Consider the following 17,625-nt stretch of genomic DNA (forward strand, 5'->3'; position numbering starts at 1 on the left):
CCTACTTTTTCCTATGCCTAGCACAGAGCCCAGCACACAGTAGGCAAATGACAAACGGTTGTGATTTTTGGTGCTAGTGATGTAGAATGGGAAAGCCTTTGTTAACATCAACTCTCATTTTAATGAGGAAACAGAGGTCCAGACAGACAGATGCTGGGCTCCAAGACCCAGAGGCGGCGGCAAAACCAAGACTTCCCCATCCAAGCCCGGGATGTCCCCACTACCCTGCCTCTCCCCTCACAGCCAGCTAGTCCCAGCTCGCACGCCTGGCCTGCAGAGCCTCTGCATGGAGCATCCCTCATCAGAAAAGGATCTGGGAGCAAGTACGTGGAAGCAACCTTCTTCTGAGGTTAAGGTGCTACTGCTACTTCCTTCCCCACCTCCAGACAGGTAGCAGGTGAGGCTGCTGTTCCAAGCTCCCTGAGGGAGCTGTGCACAGGCAGAAGCCCGGGCTCTGCGAGCCTCCTTACCTCATGGGGAAGACCAAAGGTGCTGGCCCAGCTCTGCCAGCCTTCCTTCCCCTCAGCCCTAGTCTTCAACACCTGGCCCAAGGGGAATGTTGACAAATGTCTCTTCCTTGTCAAACATCTGAGGTGGAAGATGGAAGGATAGGGGGTTGGCAATGAAACTCGGTACATTTTGATTTGGAAGAGCCAATTTTCAGCAAGTGATACTCAAAGGTCTCTTCCCGCCGCCGTTGATGGGGCAGGGGGTTGAACAGTCAGGCTGATTGGCTCTCAGCTAACATCCCTGGAACTTTGGATAGGATCTTAATGGCCTTTTAGGTACACAAGATAGCAGCCCGTTCTTTCCCTCGGTGGCCCCGCTGGACCCAGGAAATGCGTGCTTCCTGATGGATCTATGGAGTCTCTCTGCGCCAATCGCTGTGGGCGCATGGCCAGCACACCTTTCCTTTCCGGACGCTGGGTGTGGGGTAGGGGACACAAATCACACCTATCCAGGTTCTTTTTTGTACCAACAGCCCCGGAGGCATCTGGCCGGGGTGATCCCTGGAATCTGTGAGCCAAGCAAGGATCCGGGTGAGAACAAACGGATGGAGCTCAGAAGAAGAGGGGGGGCGGGGCCACCTCGGTGGGGTTGGGCCAGGCCGGGGCCGAGAGGTCGGCGGCGGCGTGGGAGGCCGCGGGGAGGGCGGCCTGGCTGTGGATGCGCTGGTGCCGCACGAGGTGGGTCTTGCGGCTGAAGCTCTTGCTGCACTGCGGGCAGGAGAAGGGGCGGGAGCCGGTGTGGATGGCCTGGTGGCGGACCAGGTTGGTTTTGGAGCTGAAGCTGCGGGCGCAGACGGCGCAGGCGTGGGGGCGGCTGCCCGTGTGCACGGCCTGGTGGCGGCCCAGGTGGGACTTGCGGCTGAAGCGGCGGCCGCACTGCGCGCAGGCGAAGGGCCGGGCCCCGCTGTGGGCCCTGGCGTGGGCGACCAGGTTGGGTCTGGAGCCGAAGCGGCGGCCGCACTGCGCGCAGGCGAAGGGCCGCTCCCCGGTGTGCACGCGCCGGTGCCGCGACAGGTGCTGGCCGTGGGCGAAGCCGCGACCGCACTCGGGGCAGAAGAAGGCTCGCTCGCCGCCGGCGCCCGGGGGCTCCGGCGGGCTGGATCCGGGGCCGCAGGCCAAGGGCTCGGCGGCGGCGGCGGGGTCCACGGCGGCGGCGCACTCGTCGCATCCAAACGGAGCCCCCTCGCTGCGGTGCAGACGCTGGTGCGTGGCCAGGTTCTTCTTCCAGCCGAAGCCCAGGCCGCAGTGGGGGCAGGAGAAAGGCTTGGGGCCGGGGGGCGAGGCGGAGGCCGGCAGGGCCGGGGGCGAGGCCGGCGCCTCGGCGGGGGAGGGCAGGGCCCGGCTGGCGGCCTCGTGCACGCGCTGGTGCCGCACCAGGTGCTGCTTGTGCGTGAAGCTGCGCGCGCACTGGGCGCACTGGTAGGGCCGCTCGCCGGTGTGGATGCGCTGGTGGCGGATCAGGTGCGTCTTCTTGCGGAAGCGCTTCTCGCACTCGGCGCAGGGGAAGGGCCGCTCGCCGGTGTGCGTCTTCTGGTGCGAGCCCAGGTGGATCTTCTGGCTGAAGCGCTTGCCGCACTCGGCGCACGGGTAGGGCCGCTCGCCGGTGTGCGTGCGCAGGTGGCGGGTCAGGTGGGCCTTCTTGCTGAAGCGCTTGTCGCACTCGGAGCACGGGAAGGGCCGCTCGCCGCGGTGGCTGCGCTGGTGCAGCAGCATGTGCGCGCGCTGCGAGAAGCTGCGGCCGCAGTCCGGGCAGGCGCAGGGGCCCTCGCCGCGGTGCAGCCGCTGGTGCAGCCGCAGCGTCAGCTGGTCCCGGAAACGCCGCTCGCACTCCCCGCAGCCGTACGGCTTCTCCGGGAGGGCGATCGGGGTCCACCCGGTCAGCGCCAGCCCGCCCAGCGTCCCCGGAGCCCCCGGCTCCAGTTTGTACGCGGCCGCCAGGTGCCCCAGATCAGGGGCCGCAAAGGGGCCGGGGAGTAAGGAGAGATGCTGCGGCCACTCGACCTCCGCCTCCTGATCCTCCTCCTCCACCTTCACCTTCCGAATCATCCACTCGTCCCCTGCAGCGTCAGACACAGGGATTAAGCCCACGTGCTGCCCCTTTCCGGGAGCCCCGCAGACCCTGGCTTCCGCCAAACCTTCCTGGAATGACCAACGCTGAGACTCCTTCCCACCCCCGCGCTCCCCGCAGCCCAGCAGCGGGAGCGCACTGCCCCGCCCACGAGCTCTTCTCTGCACTCCCCTTCCTCCTGTTCCCCAGTATTCACCCTGGCCCTTGGGCTTCCACCCTGGACCCTGGGCTCCCCCCCCCCCGTCCCCCCCCGTCCCCTCCCTCCCTCGCCCCTCCCCCCGTGTTCTTTTCCCTGCCTATTTTCCGAACCAGTTTCTTATATCCAGTTGAAGAGCAGGGGCCCCCAATTCCCAGTGTCTGCAAATTGGCAGCAGGTCAGCAAGTCTAACACCTGACCTTCCTGCCGTGTACAAGGGGAGGCCATTAGCCTCGGGGCTGGAGCCCTCTCTGGCTGGATAGGACCAGCCTTAGCACCCTTGCTACTTTGGCTCTCTACTTCCCCTGACACCTTGTACTCCAGTGGTTTCAAATGCAGATGCTAACTCTACCCTGTCCCACAGGCTCACAGGTAAACCAGTAGAGAAGAGACAGGAGTTTACAGAATGTGGGAAACTAGTTTAGCCTCTGGAGAGAGCCTCAGCCAAGGGCAGGTTCCAATTCCGAGGAACCTGTCCTAAGAGTATTGTAGGGCAGAACCTATGAATCTTTACTTATTTTTGTGCTTGATGCTAGGGCTTGAATTCAGGGCCTGGGTACTGTCTTTTAATCTTTTCGCTTGAGGATGACACTCTACCACTTGACCCACAGCCGCTCTTCTGGATTTTTGCTGGTTAATTGGAGATAAAAGTCTCACAGACTTTCCTACCCAGGCTGGCTTTGAACTGTGATCCACAGATCTTAGGCTCCTGAGTAGCTAGGATTATAGGTGTGAGCCACAGCACCTGGCTATCTATTTAAAGCACCCAAACAGAATCTTGTTTGGGAACCCTCCAACCAGATACCTGAGCTCCTGTCAGACCTGGAAAGTCTGTCACAGTCTGGAGTCTTGACTTGAGTACACATAAATGCCTGAGATTACATCTACTCCGTTTCTTCTCTCAGTTCACTGGCTCCAAACCACTATTAGTTTATCCTAATCTGCTATTGCCTCTATTTTCACTGTCCCATTCTTCTTACTCCAGAACTGCCAATGGCTTCTAGCTGCACCTGCAGCTCATCCAAACCTTCCAACCCTTTTTCCAGAGGTGAGACAGTCACTTCTGTAACACTCTCCTTCAGTCTCCTCACGTGACCCATCATCTTTCCTGCCTCCAAGTCCAGCCTCACCCGCACCCGTCCACTACAGAGCTAAAGTCTACACCTATCCCAGAATGCAGTAGCTAGCAACAGTTTTGACAGATCCAGCTAATAAGGATCTCTTGTCATTAACTCCTGTAACACTCACTACGAATCCTTCTATACTGATATGTGACTTTTATCTTGTCTGTTCAGTTATCTGTCTTGGTTCCCATTCGTATCATCCTCTTGATTTTAGCTTCTGGGAGACAGACATGTTCTGACTTTGTGTCTAAGAACAAAGTATCTTTAAATAAAAATGAGTACCACCACCATTTACGGAGGGCCAACTATAGATGAAGCACGGTACACACACTGTCATAATACTTCACAAGAATTCTGAAGGTACAACCAAAGCTCCTGGACAGAAGGCAGTCCCTCAGCTGGTAAATACGGAGCAGAGACATAACCTGGGCCTGCGCCCATCTCTTCACCACACTCAACACAGCCTGTGCATAGTAGGCACTAAATAAATCCTGTTAGGTAAGTGATGCCAGCCAGGTGAGAGGTGGTAGTGGAAGGAAAGGATGGCTAGGAGTATATGGTGACGGAGAGATGCACTGACTGAAACAGACTGGGGGCACTGGTGTCCCCCGGGTCAGCGGAAGTTTAGGACAGGAAGCATGCGGAAAAGGCTGAGCAGCACATTTCATCTTTGTGGTCATTATAATTTGGGTGATTGACAGCATGTATGTGACCTGGGGCGGGGGGGAATGAAAAGGCGAAGTTTCGAACTTCTGGGGCAGGGGGAGTTTGAGGTGAGCATGCTTCTCTTTGGTGACCAACCTCTCCTCTCCCACCATCCACATACACGTAATTGCTGTCGGATGCAGATGCGAGATTGCAGAATTGCAATTGGATGCGGATGCAAGATTGGGCCTGGACTCATCCTGACTGGAAGGGCCTGCAGCCGTTGTTTCCAGGAGATCTGCTGCATCAGATAGCAGCGCTGGAGCAACAGGAAGACTCACCAGAGCAGGAGCCCACGGGCTCGGTCTTCTGTGGGACGCAGGCCTGGCCACCTCTGCAGGGGGCTTCAGCTTGTTCCATCTGGGCCTCTTCCTCCCGGCCAGCAGCCTTGGGCCCTGGTAGAGAAGAGATACCTCAAGTGTCCAGAAGGTGTCGCAGATGGAAGACAGTCACCACGAGTGCCAGAACGCAGGGGCAACTGAAGCCCCAATCCCAGCCCTGCCCACCAGACCCTGCCACCTCACACCTGCAGGAGCTGCATAAGAGCTGCCAGGAACACTCTCTGACTCCTTCAGGGAGGGCAGCCGCTCGAGGTGCACAGGTTTCAGGAGTCACAACTGTGAGGAGTTTCTGGAACGTATGTGTGAGGTGGTAGAGCAAGGAAGGGCCTCTGACCAGAGGCTCTTAGGAACTCAGGAACTGGGAGCCTTCCCAGTTCCAAGGCAAATCATGGCAAAAGCCTAGGCTGGGCTGGCTCTGTCTTGACTGCCCTGCCTGAAGAGCCCGTTTCCTTCAGCCTCTGAGCTGCCTCCCCATCTCTTCCAATCTAGCTCCTATTCTCACCACCCAACTGCACCGTAAAACGTGTGTGTGTGTTTGTGTGTGTGTGTGTCTCCCTGGCCTTCAGCCATCCAGGTCCCTCTCCATGTGCTTTATCACCTCCCTCATAATTTATAAAATTTATTATGTTTTCATTTATGCTTGACTCACTAAGCTCTTCCAAGTATCTAGAAGGGCAGACAGCACACAGTAGGTGGTCAATAAATACTTGATGGAAGAAGGAAGACTGGCCCCTGAGTCACCCTCCACAGTGAGTCAATGACTTACCTGAGCACGTGCCCAGTACACTGTCTTCCCGAGAGGACACCTTCCCCTGGGCATTGTGGGACCCGTCCCTGGGCTCACTTTGTGGGGCCATGTCCGACTGTCCCACGGAGAATCCTGTTATGGGCAGAAGGATGGGTCTAAAGCATCCAGGACAGAACTGGTGACCGGAGTAGGTGTGTGTGGTGTGTGTGTGTGTGGGGGGGGGGTCCTCTCCTGCTAGCACTAACAAGGAACAAAGAGACAGCCCAGGCTCTCCAGCAACCTGAACAGATGTCAATCTCAGCCTCTCTGTTAAGTCCAGAAGGACCAAGGACCAAAGAAGAGATTCAATCAATTTAAACCCCAGTGTTCTGTGAGTCCCCCTGCATTCACAGCCTGGCACAACCTCTGTGGCAAACATTCAAAGAGCCCAGGGCCCCCCCACAGCCCCAGCACCTCTGGGCTGCAGCTTCTGGGGATGGCACTATTGTCTAAGTTGTTCCGTTCTCCCACTTACCCAGGGAGCTCAGAGCCTCCAAAGTCTCTCTCATGACAGCCAGGTATAGCTCCGCTTGGGGAATGAGACCACAGACCCTAAGAAGAAAAGACAGTCTTGTTCAGATTCTTCTGACGCTTTCCCTCCAGGCATCCGCTCCGCCCCTCAGCTCCATCTCCATCAGCTCTCCTCCCGAGTTCCACAGGTGACTATGGTGCAGATAAGGGGGATGGATAAGGAACCCCTCTCCAAGGGGTCCAAGGAGGTTTAGAAACCATTTCTGCTAGCTCTAGAAATCTGCCTGCCCTGCCCAGCTGGGAGGTCTCAGAGCCAGCCCTGGCCTGCCAGTTAACAGTCCTGCCCCTCAGGCCCTGGGGGGGGGGGGTGGAGGGCGCATCCCAGAGAGGGTGGGAGACCAGGGTGGGCAGCAGGGAACTTCATGTCCAGGGTGCTCCAGCCGTCACTGTAGGAACTGGTGAGCCAGTCCCCGCCCAGAGCTGTCACTTTAGGTCCTGGGAAGAAGGCCCTCCGAGAAGGGTCTGCACTCCAGGTAGTAAATGGCTCCTTCCCTTCCCTAAACCTAGGGCAAAATCACCCCCCTCCTCGTGGTGCTTCCCAAGGCTGGTACACACACACACACACACACACACACACACACACACACACACACACACACACACACACACACACACACACACACACACACACACACACACACACACACACACACACACACACACACACACACACACACACACACACACACACTCCCTGCTACGCCCCCTTTCCCGCTCCATTCCTCCTCCTGTGAGCTCCCTGCCCCTCCCCAGCAGCCTCCCCTCCCCCTCCCAAGCAGCCTTTCCCTCGGCCTCCCCTCTCCCCGCTCCCTCCCCTCTCGGCTCCCTCTGGTTTCCGCCCTCTCTCCCCACCAACTCCGGCTGCCTACTGGGACTCCTCCCCCTGCCCCGCCCCTCCAGCTCCTTCCCTACCCCCAAGGGCAAGACCAACCCCTCTCCTCCCCCCCCTCCACTGACCCTCAGCTCCAGGCAGCTCTCCCCCTCCCCTCCCGCTCCCCCCTCCCCTTCCCCTCCCCCTCCCAGCCCTCCCCCCCAGCCTGCTCCACTCACCCCGTGCAGCGCCGTCCACTGGCCCCGCCGCACACTCCCCTGCTTCCTTTCCCCTCCTCTTTTCCTTCCTCTCCCCTCCGCCGCCCTCCCTCCCCCTCTCGCTCGGTCTCGCTCACCCTGCTCGCTCGCCCCTCCCCTCCCGCTCTCCTCCCCCACTCCGGTTTCTCTTCCTTCTCCTTTCCTCCCAGCACCTCGGTTCCCTCCCTCCCCCTCCTCCCAGCTCCCCTCCCCCCCTCCTCCCTCCCGCAGCCGCTCTCCTTCCCCTCCGCGGCCCCCGCCTCCCCTCCCCCGCCGCCTCCCCGGCGGGCTCCCGCTCCGCCCCCCTCCGCGCCTCCCCTCCCCCTCTCCTCCCTCCCCACCCGGTCCTCCCGGGTCTCTCCACACCCCGGGCCGGGCCCTCGAGGCTGACCCCGCTCCTCGCCCCCCCCCCCGCTCGGCCCCTCCACCGCCGCGGCTCAGACCCCCTTTTCTTCCAACGCGCCCCCTCTCGGCGCCCCCCCGGTCCCCACGTACGGCCCCCCACAGACCCGCCATCCCCCCGAGTTCTCCGGCGGGCCGGGCCCCTCCCTCCCGTCCCCGTCGGCTCCCGGTCCGCCCCGGCCGCCCCTCGGAGCTCACCTGTCCGCGTCCTCCCCGCCGTTCCCAGCGCCCCGCTCCCCTCCCCGACGGCCCCTCCTCCCGACTCCCCCCCCCCGGCGGGTCCCGGGCTCCCGCGGCGCCCCCGACCTCCCCCGCGCGCGCCCCGCCCCGGGCCCTCCCTCCGCTGGCCTCCCCGCCCCGCGCCGCCCCTTCCCCGGGGCTGTCACCTGCACCGCGGGGAGCGCGCGGGGCGCGGGCGGCGGGCGGGGCGCGGCGCTCGGCCTCCCGCCCCTACCTGGCCGCCCGCCGCCCGCGGCGGGGACCCCGGCGCCCCGGCCTCCGGCCCCGGCTAGGTCCGCGCACAATGGCGCCCGCAGCCTGCAGCTCGGGTGCGGGCTGCCCGAGAGACTGACAGACTGACAGCTCCCAAACTTCGCGGGGAGGGGCGGGCAGGGGAGGGGGAGGGGGAGGGCGCCGCGCGGGGGGCGGGGCCGAGCCGGGGGAGCCGGGCTCGCGGGCACCGGGCTGGGGAGGGCGGGGAGGGAGCGGGGGAGAGGGCTGGGGAGGGAGGGCAGGGAGGGCGCGCCGCGGGGCAGGGCGCGCAGGTGGCGGCCGGCGGCCGGACGCCCGGAGGAGGAGGAGGAGGAGGAGGAGGAGGGAAGTGGGAGCTCGGAACGCGGGAAGGGGAAAGGAGGGAGGGCTGGGAGGAGGGAGAGGAGGCTGGGGAGGGAGGGCTGGGGGGAGGTGCTGGGAAAAGGTGGAGGCGCGGGAGGGAGGGGAGCGGGCGGGGAGGGGGCGTGTTCGGGGCGGGCGGCGGGGCCGTGCGCGCCCGGCCGTCTCGGAGGCGCGGGTGCAGCGCCGAGGTCCGGCGGCGGCCGCTCGCTCGGGAGCACGGGGTGGGGTGGGACGGGGTGGAGATCAGGAAACTCGGCCGGGCTCCGCCGCTCTCCACCCGGATCCCATCCGGGTCCACCCAGCGTCACCCCCTCCGGCTCGGGGCCGCGGAGCACTCCGTCGGAGGCTCGGGCCGGGACGGAAGGGCGCTGGGCCCCTCCGAGTAGCAAGTAGGAGGAGACTTTGGGAGCCTGGGCCCCGGGAGTCGGGGCTCGGCTGCGAAGGGTGAGGCGGGCCGGGCTGGGCTGGACTGGGGAGGCCAGGGGCGGGGAGAGGGGCGGCTCCTGGCACGGCGGGGAGGGGGGACCTGCAGGCCCGAGGACCTCTCCCCCAGGTGGGGAGCTGCGCCTCAGCCTTGGGACCCAGATTCCCCCCAGGCCTGCCCCCTGCAGCCTCTCCTCGGCCTGGCCCCGCCACCGCCCCCCGCGAAGCCCCCCCTTTCCTGTCTTCCCCGAGCTGCGTCTGGGCTTGGGATGCGGGGTCATCTCTGCGAACTCCCCTGGTTCTGGCCCCGTAGGGAAACGTGTGTGCTTCCTCTCAGCCGCATTGGAACTCGGAGCTGGGAGTGAGTCTCCACAGAGCTGGGGAATGGTGCTGTGAATGGGCATTGCTGGCCAGGACCGAACCCCGTCGCCAGATGGTGACTGCCTGTGGAATTAGGACGGGGTGACCCAAGGCTGGCCTTGGAGAGGGCCAGTTCCCTGTACACATTGCCCTCCACATTCGTGGATAGTTAGAACGAGGGCCTAGGCAGGATGAGGGAGAGCCCTGGGGCTGAGCAAGCTGGGCTGCGTCACAGGTGGCCCTAGGACTTGGCCTAGGACGGGAAGGGACATGTACATGTGTGGGTTTGAGAGAGACACTGGAAGGGCCGTGTATCCACTCCAGATGCAGGTTCTTTGCCAGAATTCTTAGTCTGGGGGCTAGCTCCAGCCATCAGGACTCACGCTGGGTTCTCTTAGTCCATGCCCATCGGTAGGCTCAGGAGAAGGAATGCCTGGTTGGGCTCTGGCTTGACCCAGGTGGATGCCCACGCAGGATGCCCAGTGGGACACCGCGCTTAGGGGTTGAGCAGTGCTACATTCCACTCATGGTGTCCTTGGAGCTCTGCTGGTAACCAGGATGTCACCAGGATCCCCTGGTGGAGCGTGGAGCCTGTAGCTGCCCCCTCTCAACCGGACACGGATTATTGCATCCGGCTCAGCTCTGCCCAGGAGCTGGGGGGCAGTGGGCTCCCAGCCCTTCCCCCCACTCCCCACCCAGCCACGCCTTCCTGGTTCCTCTCAGTCCTCAAGCACCTTGGGAGCCCAAGAGAACTTTGCAGGACACCATGTGACCCCATCCAGATACACACAATCACCATCAGAAGTCAGATGCCAAAAAGAAAATGGAACACGCCTGCTTGTCTACCCACTCAGAGGTACTCCAGCGACCTCGCGGGGCCTCGCGGGGCCTCACTGCCCGGGTGCCTGGCCTGAAAGAGAACAGGAGAAGGCAGGAAAAGGATAGGGAGAACATCCCTGTAAGCTTTTTAGGGGCTGCAAGACCCCGACAGTCTCAGGGGACCATGACCCCCTCAGAACTGAACTAACAAAACCGTGTACACATGTCATGCCGAAGAACTCACCAAGTCAAGTCCCAACAGCACATTCGGTGGGAAGTCCCTGAGGTTTTCACTGGTAAAGAAACAGAAGCTCAGAATGGGAGAGTGGCTTGCCCCAAGATTCCTGTTAATTTGTGGTTGTGTGTGAGAGCATGGAGTAGCCCAGGCCCTGCGCGTCTACTGTGTGGTTCCGGTTGACACGCACCAGGAGGGGCAGGAAGGAGCCTGTTTCCAGGGAGAATGGACTGCAGAGGGGAAAGTGCAATCTGGTCCAATCCAGTTATGTGCAGCTGGTACCTGGGGGCAGATGACTGGAATAAAGCCTCTCCAGTGGAAGGCCATAGTAGGCAGCAGTGTGGGTGGGTGGGTGAAGGTGTCCAGAACACTGCCCAAGCCCAAGGTGACTCGGGCGTGGGCACCATGCTGCTCGCTGCCCTTTTTGGGATGTTATGGGCACTGGCTGATGGGTAAGCAACCCAAGACCCCTTGGCTACGGCCCTCCTTTGAAACCCATGTCCAGGGACCCTCTGGGGTATCAGACTCCCCTCCCCTCAGTTTCTCTTCTGTTCTCCTTGCTTGAGGGATCTCCTCTGGGAGTTAGCTTTTAAGGGCCTAGCATCATAGGACAGGGCTTCCTGGTGACCGAGGGGACAGGGGCAGCAGCTGTTGTTTCCTATCCATGGACAGGCGGTGGTGTGAACACATAGAGACCATCCACGTGGAAGAGGAAGTAGCCCCTCGTCAGGAGGATGTGGTGCCCTGTACCAGCCTCTACTATTACAGCCGCCTTGGCTGGAGGCTGGACCTGCCTTGGAGTAGCGGATCGGGGCTCACCAGGCCCCCGGCGGCTGGGCTCTGTACCATCTACAAGTGAGTGAGGCTCAGTCTGCTGAGCAGGAAAGGAAAGGAGTGATGGCCGGACAACCTGAGTCAGGGAGGGCCTGGCATGAGCAGGCACTAGGGAAGTAGGTCTTGGGTGGTTTGGGGAAGGGTGGAGAGCGAGGGATGGGCTGGGAGGCGGAGAGGGCATCATGGTGGGCAGAGCAAGGAGAGGTACAACGTTGCGGCCTTCAGCAGCATTCTGACCCTGCAGGTGGAGAGATGAGGGTCAGGAGGGGGCGTGATGTGATAGGTGGTCAGAACCAGGCAGAAAGTCCCAGACCTTTCCCCGTGATGGGACGGGGCTGGATCTTTATGTCTTCTTGCTTTGCTCCTTGCTTGGGGGATGCAGGCCCCCCGAAACCCGGCCTGTCACACGGAACCGTACAGTGAGGGTCTGCTGCCCAGGCTGGGGAGGCGCCCACTGCACTGAGGGTAAGCACCCCGTGTAGGGGAGCCCGCGTGGGGTGGAGGGGAGGTGGCTGTCCTCTCTGCTCACCGTCTGGGCGTGCCCCATTCTCTCCTCCACCCACCACAGCCGTTGCTGAAGCCAGGAATGACAGCCACTGCTTTGCCACATGGCAGTGCCAGCCTCTGGCAGACTCCACGAATGCTTCGGCGGGAAGCCTGGGGGAGTGCTGTGCCCATTCCTGGGGTCGCAGCTGGTGGGACGGGGGTTCCCAGGCCTGCCTCCGCTGTTCCAGCCCACGCCTTCCAGGTGGGTCTGCGGATCTCAGCCACAAGACAGGCCCGTGTTGACCCTCCAACTCTTGACTTTTCCGCAGGGCCCTGCCTGTGCCACATCGGCTGTCAGGGGCCTGCGATCTTTCCTCCTCCTCTCCCCTAGCCCTCCGTCCCTGCGCTGGGAGGCTCACGCGTAGTCTCCCTCCCAGGCAACAGCTCCTCGGCAGCCCTCCTGCAGCCCCTTGCTGGGGCTGTGGGCCAGCTCTGGAGCCAGCACCAGCATCCCTCGGCCACCTGTGCCACCTGGTCCGGTTTCCACTATCGCACTTTTGATGGGCGTCATTACCACTTCCTGGGCCGCTGCACTTACCTGCTAGCGGGCGCTGTGGATTCCTCCTGGATGGTGCACCTCAGGCCTGGGAGCCACTGCCCCCAGCCTGAGTCCTGTCAGCTGGTGAGGGAGGGCGATGAGATCCTCGGAGGGCTGGACACACAGACAGTAGCGTCTCACCTCATCCTTGGCTCACCTCTCCAGGTCCAGGTGATGATGGGTTCAGATGAGGTGCTGGTCCAGGCTGGAAACGTCTCTGTGAACGGGCAGCTCGTACCCAGTGGGGAACCGCGGCTGCTCCATGGTGAGGGCTAGTCCCTCCTCTGGGACAACCTACTCTCCCCCTTGGGTCTGAAGGGTCGCTGCTGCCCCCTCTTGCTGTCAGGAGGGCTTTGGAACCAAGGGTCCAGGAAGATGTGGGCCTGGCCTTCCACTCCCCGCCCCTCCAAGGGTGACTCAGAAAAGTTCCTCTGCCTAACCTCCTCAGTTTCCCTTCCTGCCCCAGGGCAGTGTTACTGTGGTTGGGACAGAATGGGTGTATGTGTTTGCGTACACATATTGGGTGTGTATATGGAGCATGTGTATGGTGTGTGTGTGTGGTGAGTGTGGTGTATGGGGTGTGTGTGGTGTGTATAGACATTGGGTATGTATATGGAATGTATATATGCTTTGTGTGGCACATACGTGATGTGTGTATATGGTGTGGCATGTGTGCATGTATGATATGTGTATTATGTATATATGGACTGTGTATGTGTGTATCCTTGTGGTGATATGTGTTTATGTATGTGTGGTGTGTATAGGTGTATATAGTGCACATTTGATGTATATATATGACATCTATGGAAAGTTTATATTGTATATGTGGGGTGTGTATGGTGTGTGTGTGTGTGTGTGTGTGTGTATGTGTGTGTGTGTGTGTGTGTTGTAGTTTGTCCTCACCAGAGTGTCCACATGAGAACACAGAGCTGTGAGGATTCCCTCCCTCCCCTCCCCTCCCCTGGACAGTGGGGACCCCCGCAGTGGGGGGGGTGGGAATGTGGCTATGGGAGTCTGGGGGTGACTTCTTCTTCCCAGGGCTCAGCCTGCAGTGGCAGGGAGACTGGCTGGTGCTGTCTGGAGGCCTGGGGGTTGTTGTGCGGCTGGACAGGTCCAGTTCCATCTCCATCTCTGTGGACTCTGAACTCTGGGGACAAACGCAGGGCCTCTGTGGGCTCTACAATGGCCAGCCTGAGGGTAGGTGGCATGCAGCCCGGTGACTGGCGTTGGGAGGAAGGGGAGACAGGACTCCAGGTCCACCACCTGCCTCGTCCTTCCTCAGATGACTTTTGGGAGCCTAGTAGGGGCCTGGCCATGCTAGCTGCTACCTTTGGGAATTCCTGGAGGGTTCCTGGCTCCGAGGTAAGACCCCTGTCCTGGGCCCCCCACCCCAGGGGAGGTCCCCAAGGGTAGAGGGGGCAGGCCCCAGGTTCCTTAGGAAACTTGGTGTCAGATGCCACCCACATCCCAGCTACTTGCTGTAAACAATCACACACACACACACACACACACACACACACACACACACACACACACACACACACACACACACACACACAGAGGTCACTGACCAGCTTTGGCCCTTTAGCCAGTTGTCTAGCTCTTGCCTGTGACTCTGGCTCCTCTGTCCACCCTGTCCCCCGAAGCTGGCCAATTGCTTGCCTTAGTGACTCGGGAGGATGTCAGCTAGTGGACATGATTGTGGGGCCTCGAAGCAACTAGGGTCGCCGTCACCTTCCTGATGTTCCTTATCACTGCCTCCCGCTCTGGCTCCATGGGTCCCCAGCCTGAGTGTCCGGACGCAGTGGAGGTGGCCCAGGGATGTGCGGGCCCTCTGGGGGGCACAGAGGCAGGCATGGAAGTTGGCCGGCTGCAGGCGGAAGCCCAGGATGTGTGCCACCAACTGCTGGAGGCTCCATTCCAGCAATGCCATGCACAGGTATGGGGGGGAGGGGCCAGCAGTGACGTGCTCCAGAGAGAGAGGGGCCTATGGGGGACCTGGGCAGAAATCAGCCAAGCCATCGCCTCCCTGTCCTGGGTGTTGTTTTGGGGCACCAAGTGGGAACAGCGTGGCATCTCTGTGTATTCTAAGCATTCTCTGGCTCGTTCTGTTTGATTCTAAGTCAGGGTGTGAAGGAAGTTAGGGGTGGGAGGTGCTGCTGGTGACAAAGGCGTTTGCTGGCTGCGGGCTTCCTTCTTGGCAGGTTTCCCCGGATGAGTACCACGAGGCCTGCCTCTTCTCCTACTGTGCCGGAGCCACAGCGGGCGGTGACCGAGAGAGCCGGCGCTCGGCTGTGTGCGACACCTTTGCCAACTATGCCCAGGCCTGTGCCAGACAGCGTATCTACCTGCACTGGAGGATGCCTGGCTTCTGCGGTACAGCGCAGCCCGCCCTGCCCTGCCCATGGCTCTGACCCAGGGACCTGGCAGCTCCTCGTTTCCCCAGGGCACTGCCACCCGAGTGCTTGCCCAGCTGCTTCCCACAGTCTCACGGGCCCTTCCTGTACCCACAGAACGCCTGTGCCCAGGAGGCCAGCTCTACTCGGACTGCGTCTCACCCTGCCCACCCAGCTGCTCCGCCGTGGGCCCGGGTGAGGAGGGGTCCTGCGGGGAAGAATGTGGGAGTGGCTGTGTGTGCCCACCTGGCCTCTTCTGGGAAGGTGCCCTCTGCGTGCCCGCTGCCCGCTGCCCTTGCTACCACCGGCGCCAGCGCTACGCCCCCGGGGACGTCGTACACCAGCTCTGCAACCCATGGTGGGTCCTCTGGCTTGCTGGAGGGTCAAAGCCAACGGGCTTCCCCTGACCCCGACCCTATGCTGTCTCCGAACCTGCATCCCCCAAATTGGCATCTTACTCCAAGGCCTCCTTCACACTGACCTGTGTGTGGCCTATGACCTCTCATGGTATGATTCATAGCCCCATTTAAATACCTGGCCAGCTGGCCTCTCACCCCTTCAGGGAAGGAGGGGTGTGGGGGAGGAGAACCAGGATCATTCTCGCCCTCTCACCCCACTCAACCTTTGACCCCAGTGTAAGGACAGATGTCACAACACACTGTCCCTTCCCATGTGTCCACAGTGTCTGCCAGGAGGGCCGCTGGCACTGTACCCAGGCTCTGTGCCCTGCCGAGTGTGCCGTAGGTGGTGATGGACATTACTTCACCTTTGATGGGCGGAGCTTCTCCTTCCGCGGCGGCCCAGGCTGCCGCTACAGCCTAGTGCAGGTGGGCAGAGGGGAAACTCTGAGAAGGGGGTGTGGCCTCACCAGGATCCCGGGATAGCACAGGGAAGGCCAATCACTGAGGACACAGGGTCCTGCAGGGAAGCCCAGCGAGAGCGTGCCACACACGTGGCATCTCTGCCGGCTCCACCCCTGCAGAGGTGGCAGCCTAGAACTAAACCCACCTCACAGTCTCAGGCCACGTCCACAACACAGCCCCAGGGAGAGAAGCCCCCTCCCCCCCCCCCCACATCAGCCCTCCCCCACAAAGTTGGAGCACTGCCCAAATTCTACAGCCCCTGCCCACATGCACACTCAGGCTTACATACACAGACACATGTGTGCACACACCTGCATGCACACACCTCCACACACAAACTTGCCCACACACATACACACACACACACACACACACACACATCATATACACCAACTCGTACTTCGCAGTCTGGCTGGCTGGAAGGTGCTGGGTGGGCACTGCCTTCCGGTGAGGCTGAAGGGGCTTGGGGGCCCCGAGGGTCTGCCCCATCCCTGCTTCCTCTGTGTCCCCCAGGACTCTGTGCAAGGCCAGCTGCTGGTCGTACTGGAACACGGGGCCTGTGACTCTGGGAGCTGCCTCCACGCCCTCTCTGTCTCCCTGGGTGACACTCACATCCAGCTCAGGGACTCAGGTAGCCTCAGCCCCTCCTCCTTGGGGTGCTGACCAGGCCTAGTGTCCCCCTTTCCTTGTCCTACAGACTCTACACCTCCCCTCATGCTCCTTCATGTGTTGAGGCCCAACAACCCTTCCCCCCGACTCCAGCAGCTCAAGTCACTCACTGCCAGCACCCCGGCCCTCACCTCTCTGGGGGTAGATACACCATCCTGAGGACATCTCCAAGCCATCTTCTGCCCCCATATGGGGGGGGGGACACCCATCCTACACTCATGAAGGTCTGAAAGCAGGAGCAGCCAGGCCAGCTCCTCCGGCCCACTGTCCCTTCAACGCGCCCATGCCTGACACAGCTGCTGGGGCTCTGCCCAGTTCCAGCCATGGAGACCATGCAAAGGATATGCAAAATTGGGCGATGATAAGTGGGCAGGATGTTTTTGGAATGGGCAGGTCTCAAGTGGTATAGGTGCCCACTTAGGGGGGCACTCCAGCGGCCCCCACAGCCAACCCTAAAACAAGCTCCCTTCCAAGTCCTTGCTCCTGGTAGCCTCTTCACCGCCCCCCCCCTCATAATTCCCCCTGTTCCATCTAGGTGCCGTGCTGGTGGATGGGCAAGATGTCCACTTGCCCTGGTCTGGTGCTGGGGGTGTCCGGGCCTCTCACGCCTCCTCCGCCTTCCTGCAGCTACGCTGGCCTGGAGCTCGGGTCCTCTGGGGAGTAGCCAGCCCTGCTGTCTACATCACCCTCCATCCCCGCCACGCCCACCGGGTGTGCTAGGTGGCAGGTCAGGGGCGGGGTGTAGCTGTGGGGGGCCATGGATTTAACCTCCCTCACGTCCTCCTTGGCCTAGGTGCTGGGGCTGTGTGGCACCTTCACCTGGAACCAGCAAGATGACTTCCTGACGCCCGCTGGGGACATGGAGACCAGCATCCCCGCCTTTGCTAGCAAGTTCCAAGTGTCCGGTGATGGAAGCTGCCTCTCCGCGGACAGTACCCTGCTCGCTCCTTACAACACCCACCCGCAACACCTCCCACTCGCGGAGGCGGCCTGCGCCATCCTACACGGCCCAACCTTCCAGGTAGCCAGCTCGTCCCGTCCCCGTACCTGTTGAGAACAAGGGACCAGATCCAGGGCCAAGCTGCCAGCCACAGGAAGGCAGCCATGGGGAACCCAAGAGGAAGGGCTGACCCTTTTCCTCTCTGCCCAGGAATGCCACGGGCTGGTAGACAGGGAGCCGTTCCGGCTGCGCTGCCTGGCGGCTGTGTGGGGCTGCGCCCCTGGCCGGGAATGCCTGTGCACCGTGCTGTCCGCCTACGCGCACCGCTGTGCCCAAGAGGGGGCCCGGCTGCGTTGGAGGAACCAGACTCTGTGCCGTGAGTCTCTTCCCCTTCCCCTCCCCCAGCCTCCTTCTAGAAGGGGTGGGAGTGTGCGGGC

At 61.6% G+C, this 17,625-nt stretch overlaps 2 protein-coding genes across 5 annotated transcripts in view; one reads left to right on the top strand and one right to left on the bottom strand.

Annotated features, from left to right (window-relative positions):
- Window positions 1-965: 965 nt before the first annotated feature.
- Window positions 966-8,388, bottom strand: Znf467 (zinc finger protein 467). 4 transcript variants are annotated; one of them, XM_069997026.1, is made up of 5 exons: window positions 8,186-8,388; window positions 6,206-6,282; window positions 5,710-5,823; window positions 4,884-4,997; window positions 966-2,566 (listed from the first exon to the last, which is right to left on the bottom strand). In XM_069997026.1, exons 2-5 carry the CDS (start codon window positions 6,237-6,239, stop codon window positions 1,062-1,064), a joined length of 1,767 nt encoding a protein of 588 aa, XP_069853127.1. In that variant the 5' UTR covers window positions 6,240-6,282; window positions 8,186-8,388; the 3' UTR covers window positions 966-1,061. The 4 variants fall into 4 exon arrangements, with proteins under 4 accessions (XP_069853127.1, XP_069853125.1, XP_069853124.1 ...); XM_069997024.1 differs by lacking the exon at window positions 8,186-8,388 and adding an exon at window positions 8,118-8,174; XM_069997023.1 differs by lacking the exon at window positions 8,186-8,388 and adding an exon at window positions 7,930-7,969.
- Window positions 8,389-9,905: 1,517 nt separating this feature from the next.
- Window positions 9,906-17,625, top strand: part of LOC138809913 (SCO-spondin-like) — a 53,706-nt gene continuing 45,986 nt past the window's right edge. Inside the window, exons 1-16 of the mRNA XM_069997027.1 lie at window positions 9,906-10,204; window positions 11,075-11,257; window positions 11,619-11,701; window positions 11,805-11,984; window positions 12,160-12,404; window positions 12,486-12,585; window positions 13,359-13,517; window positions 13,603-13,682; window positions 14,107-14,259; window positions 14,525-14,696; window positions 14,834-15,074; window positions 15,399-15,543; window positions 16,093-16,210; window positions 16,784-16,959; window positions 17,042-17,269; window positions 17,399-17,564. Coding sequence (XP_069853128.1) covers window positions 10,158-10,204; window positions 11,075-11,257; window positions 11,619-11,701; window positions 11,805-11,984; window positions 12,160-12,404; window positions 12,486-12,585; window positions 13,359-13,517; window positions 13,603-13,682; window positions 14,107-14,259; window positions 14,525-14,696; window positions 14,834-15,074; window positions 15,399-15,543; window positions 16,093-16,210; window positions 16,784-16,959; window positions 17,042-17,269; window positions 17,399-17,564 — 2,476 coding nt within the window. The 5' untranslated portion in view covers window positions 9,906-10,157. The remainder of the gene's footprint in view (window positions 10,205-11,074; window positions 11,258-11,618; window positions 11,702-11,804; window positions 11,985-12,159; window positions 12,405-12,485; window positions 12,586-13,358; window positions 13,518-13,602; window positions 13,683-14,106; window positions 14,260-14,524; window positions 14,697-14,833; window positions 15,075-15,398; window positions 15,544-16,092; window positions 16,211-16,783; window positions 16,960-17,041; window positions 17,270-17,398; window positions 17,565-17,625) is intronic.

Source organism: Dipodomys merriami, unplaced genomic scaffold, assembly GCF_024711535.1.
Source record: "Dipodomys merriami isolate MVZ:Mamm:240054 unplaced genomic scaffold, mDipMer1.0.p SCAF_5, whole genome shotgun sequence".
Classification (NCBI taxonomy): Eukaryota; Metazoa; Chordata; class Mammalia; order Rodentia; family Heteromyidae; genus Dipodomys; species Dipodomys merriami.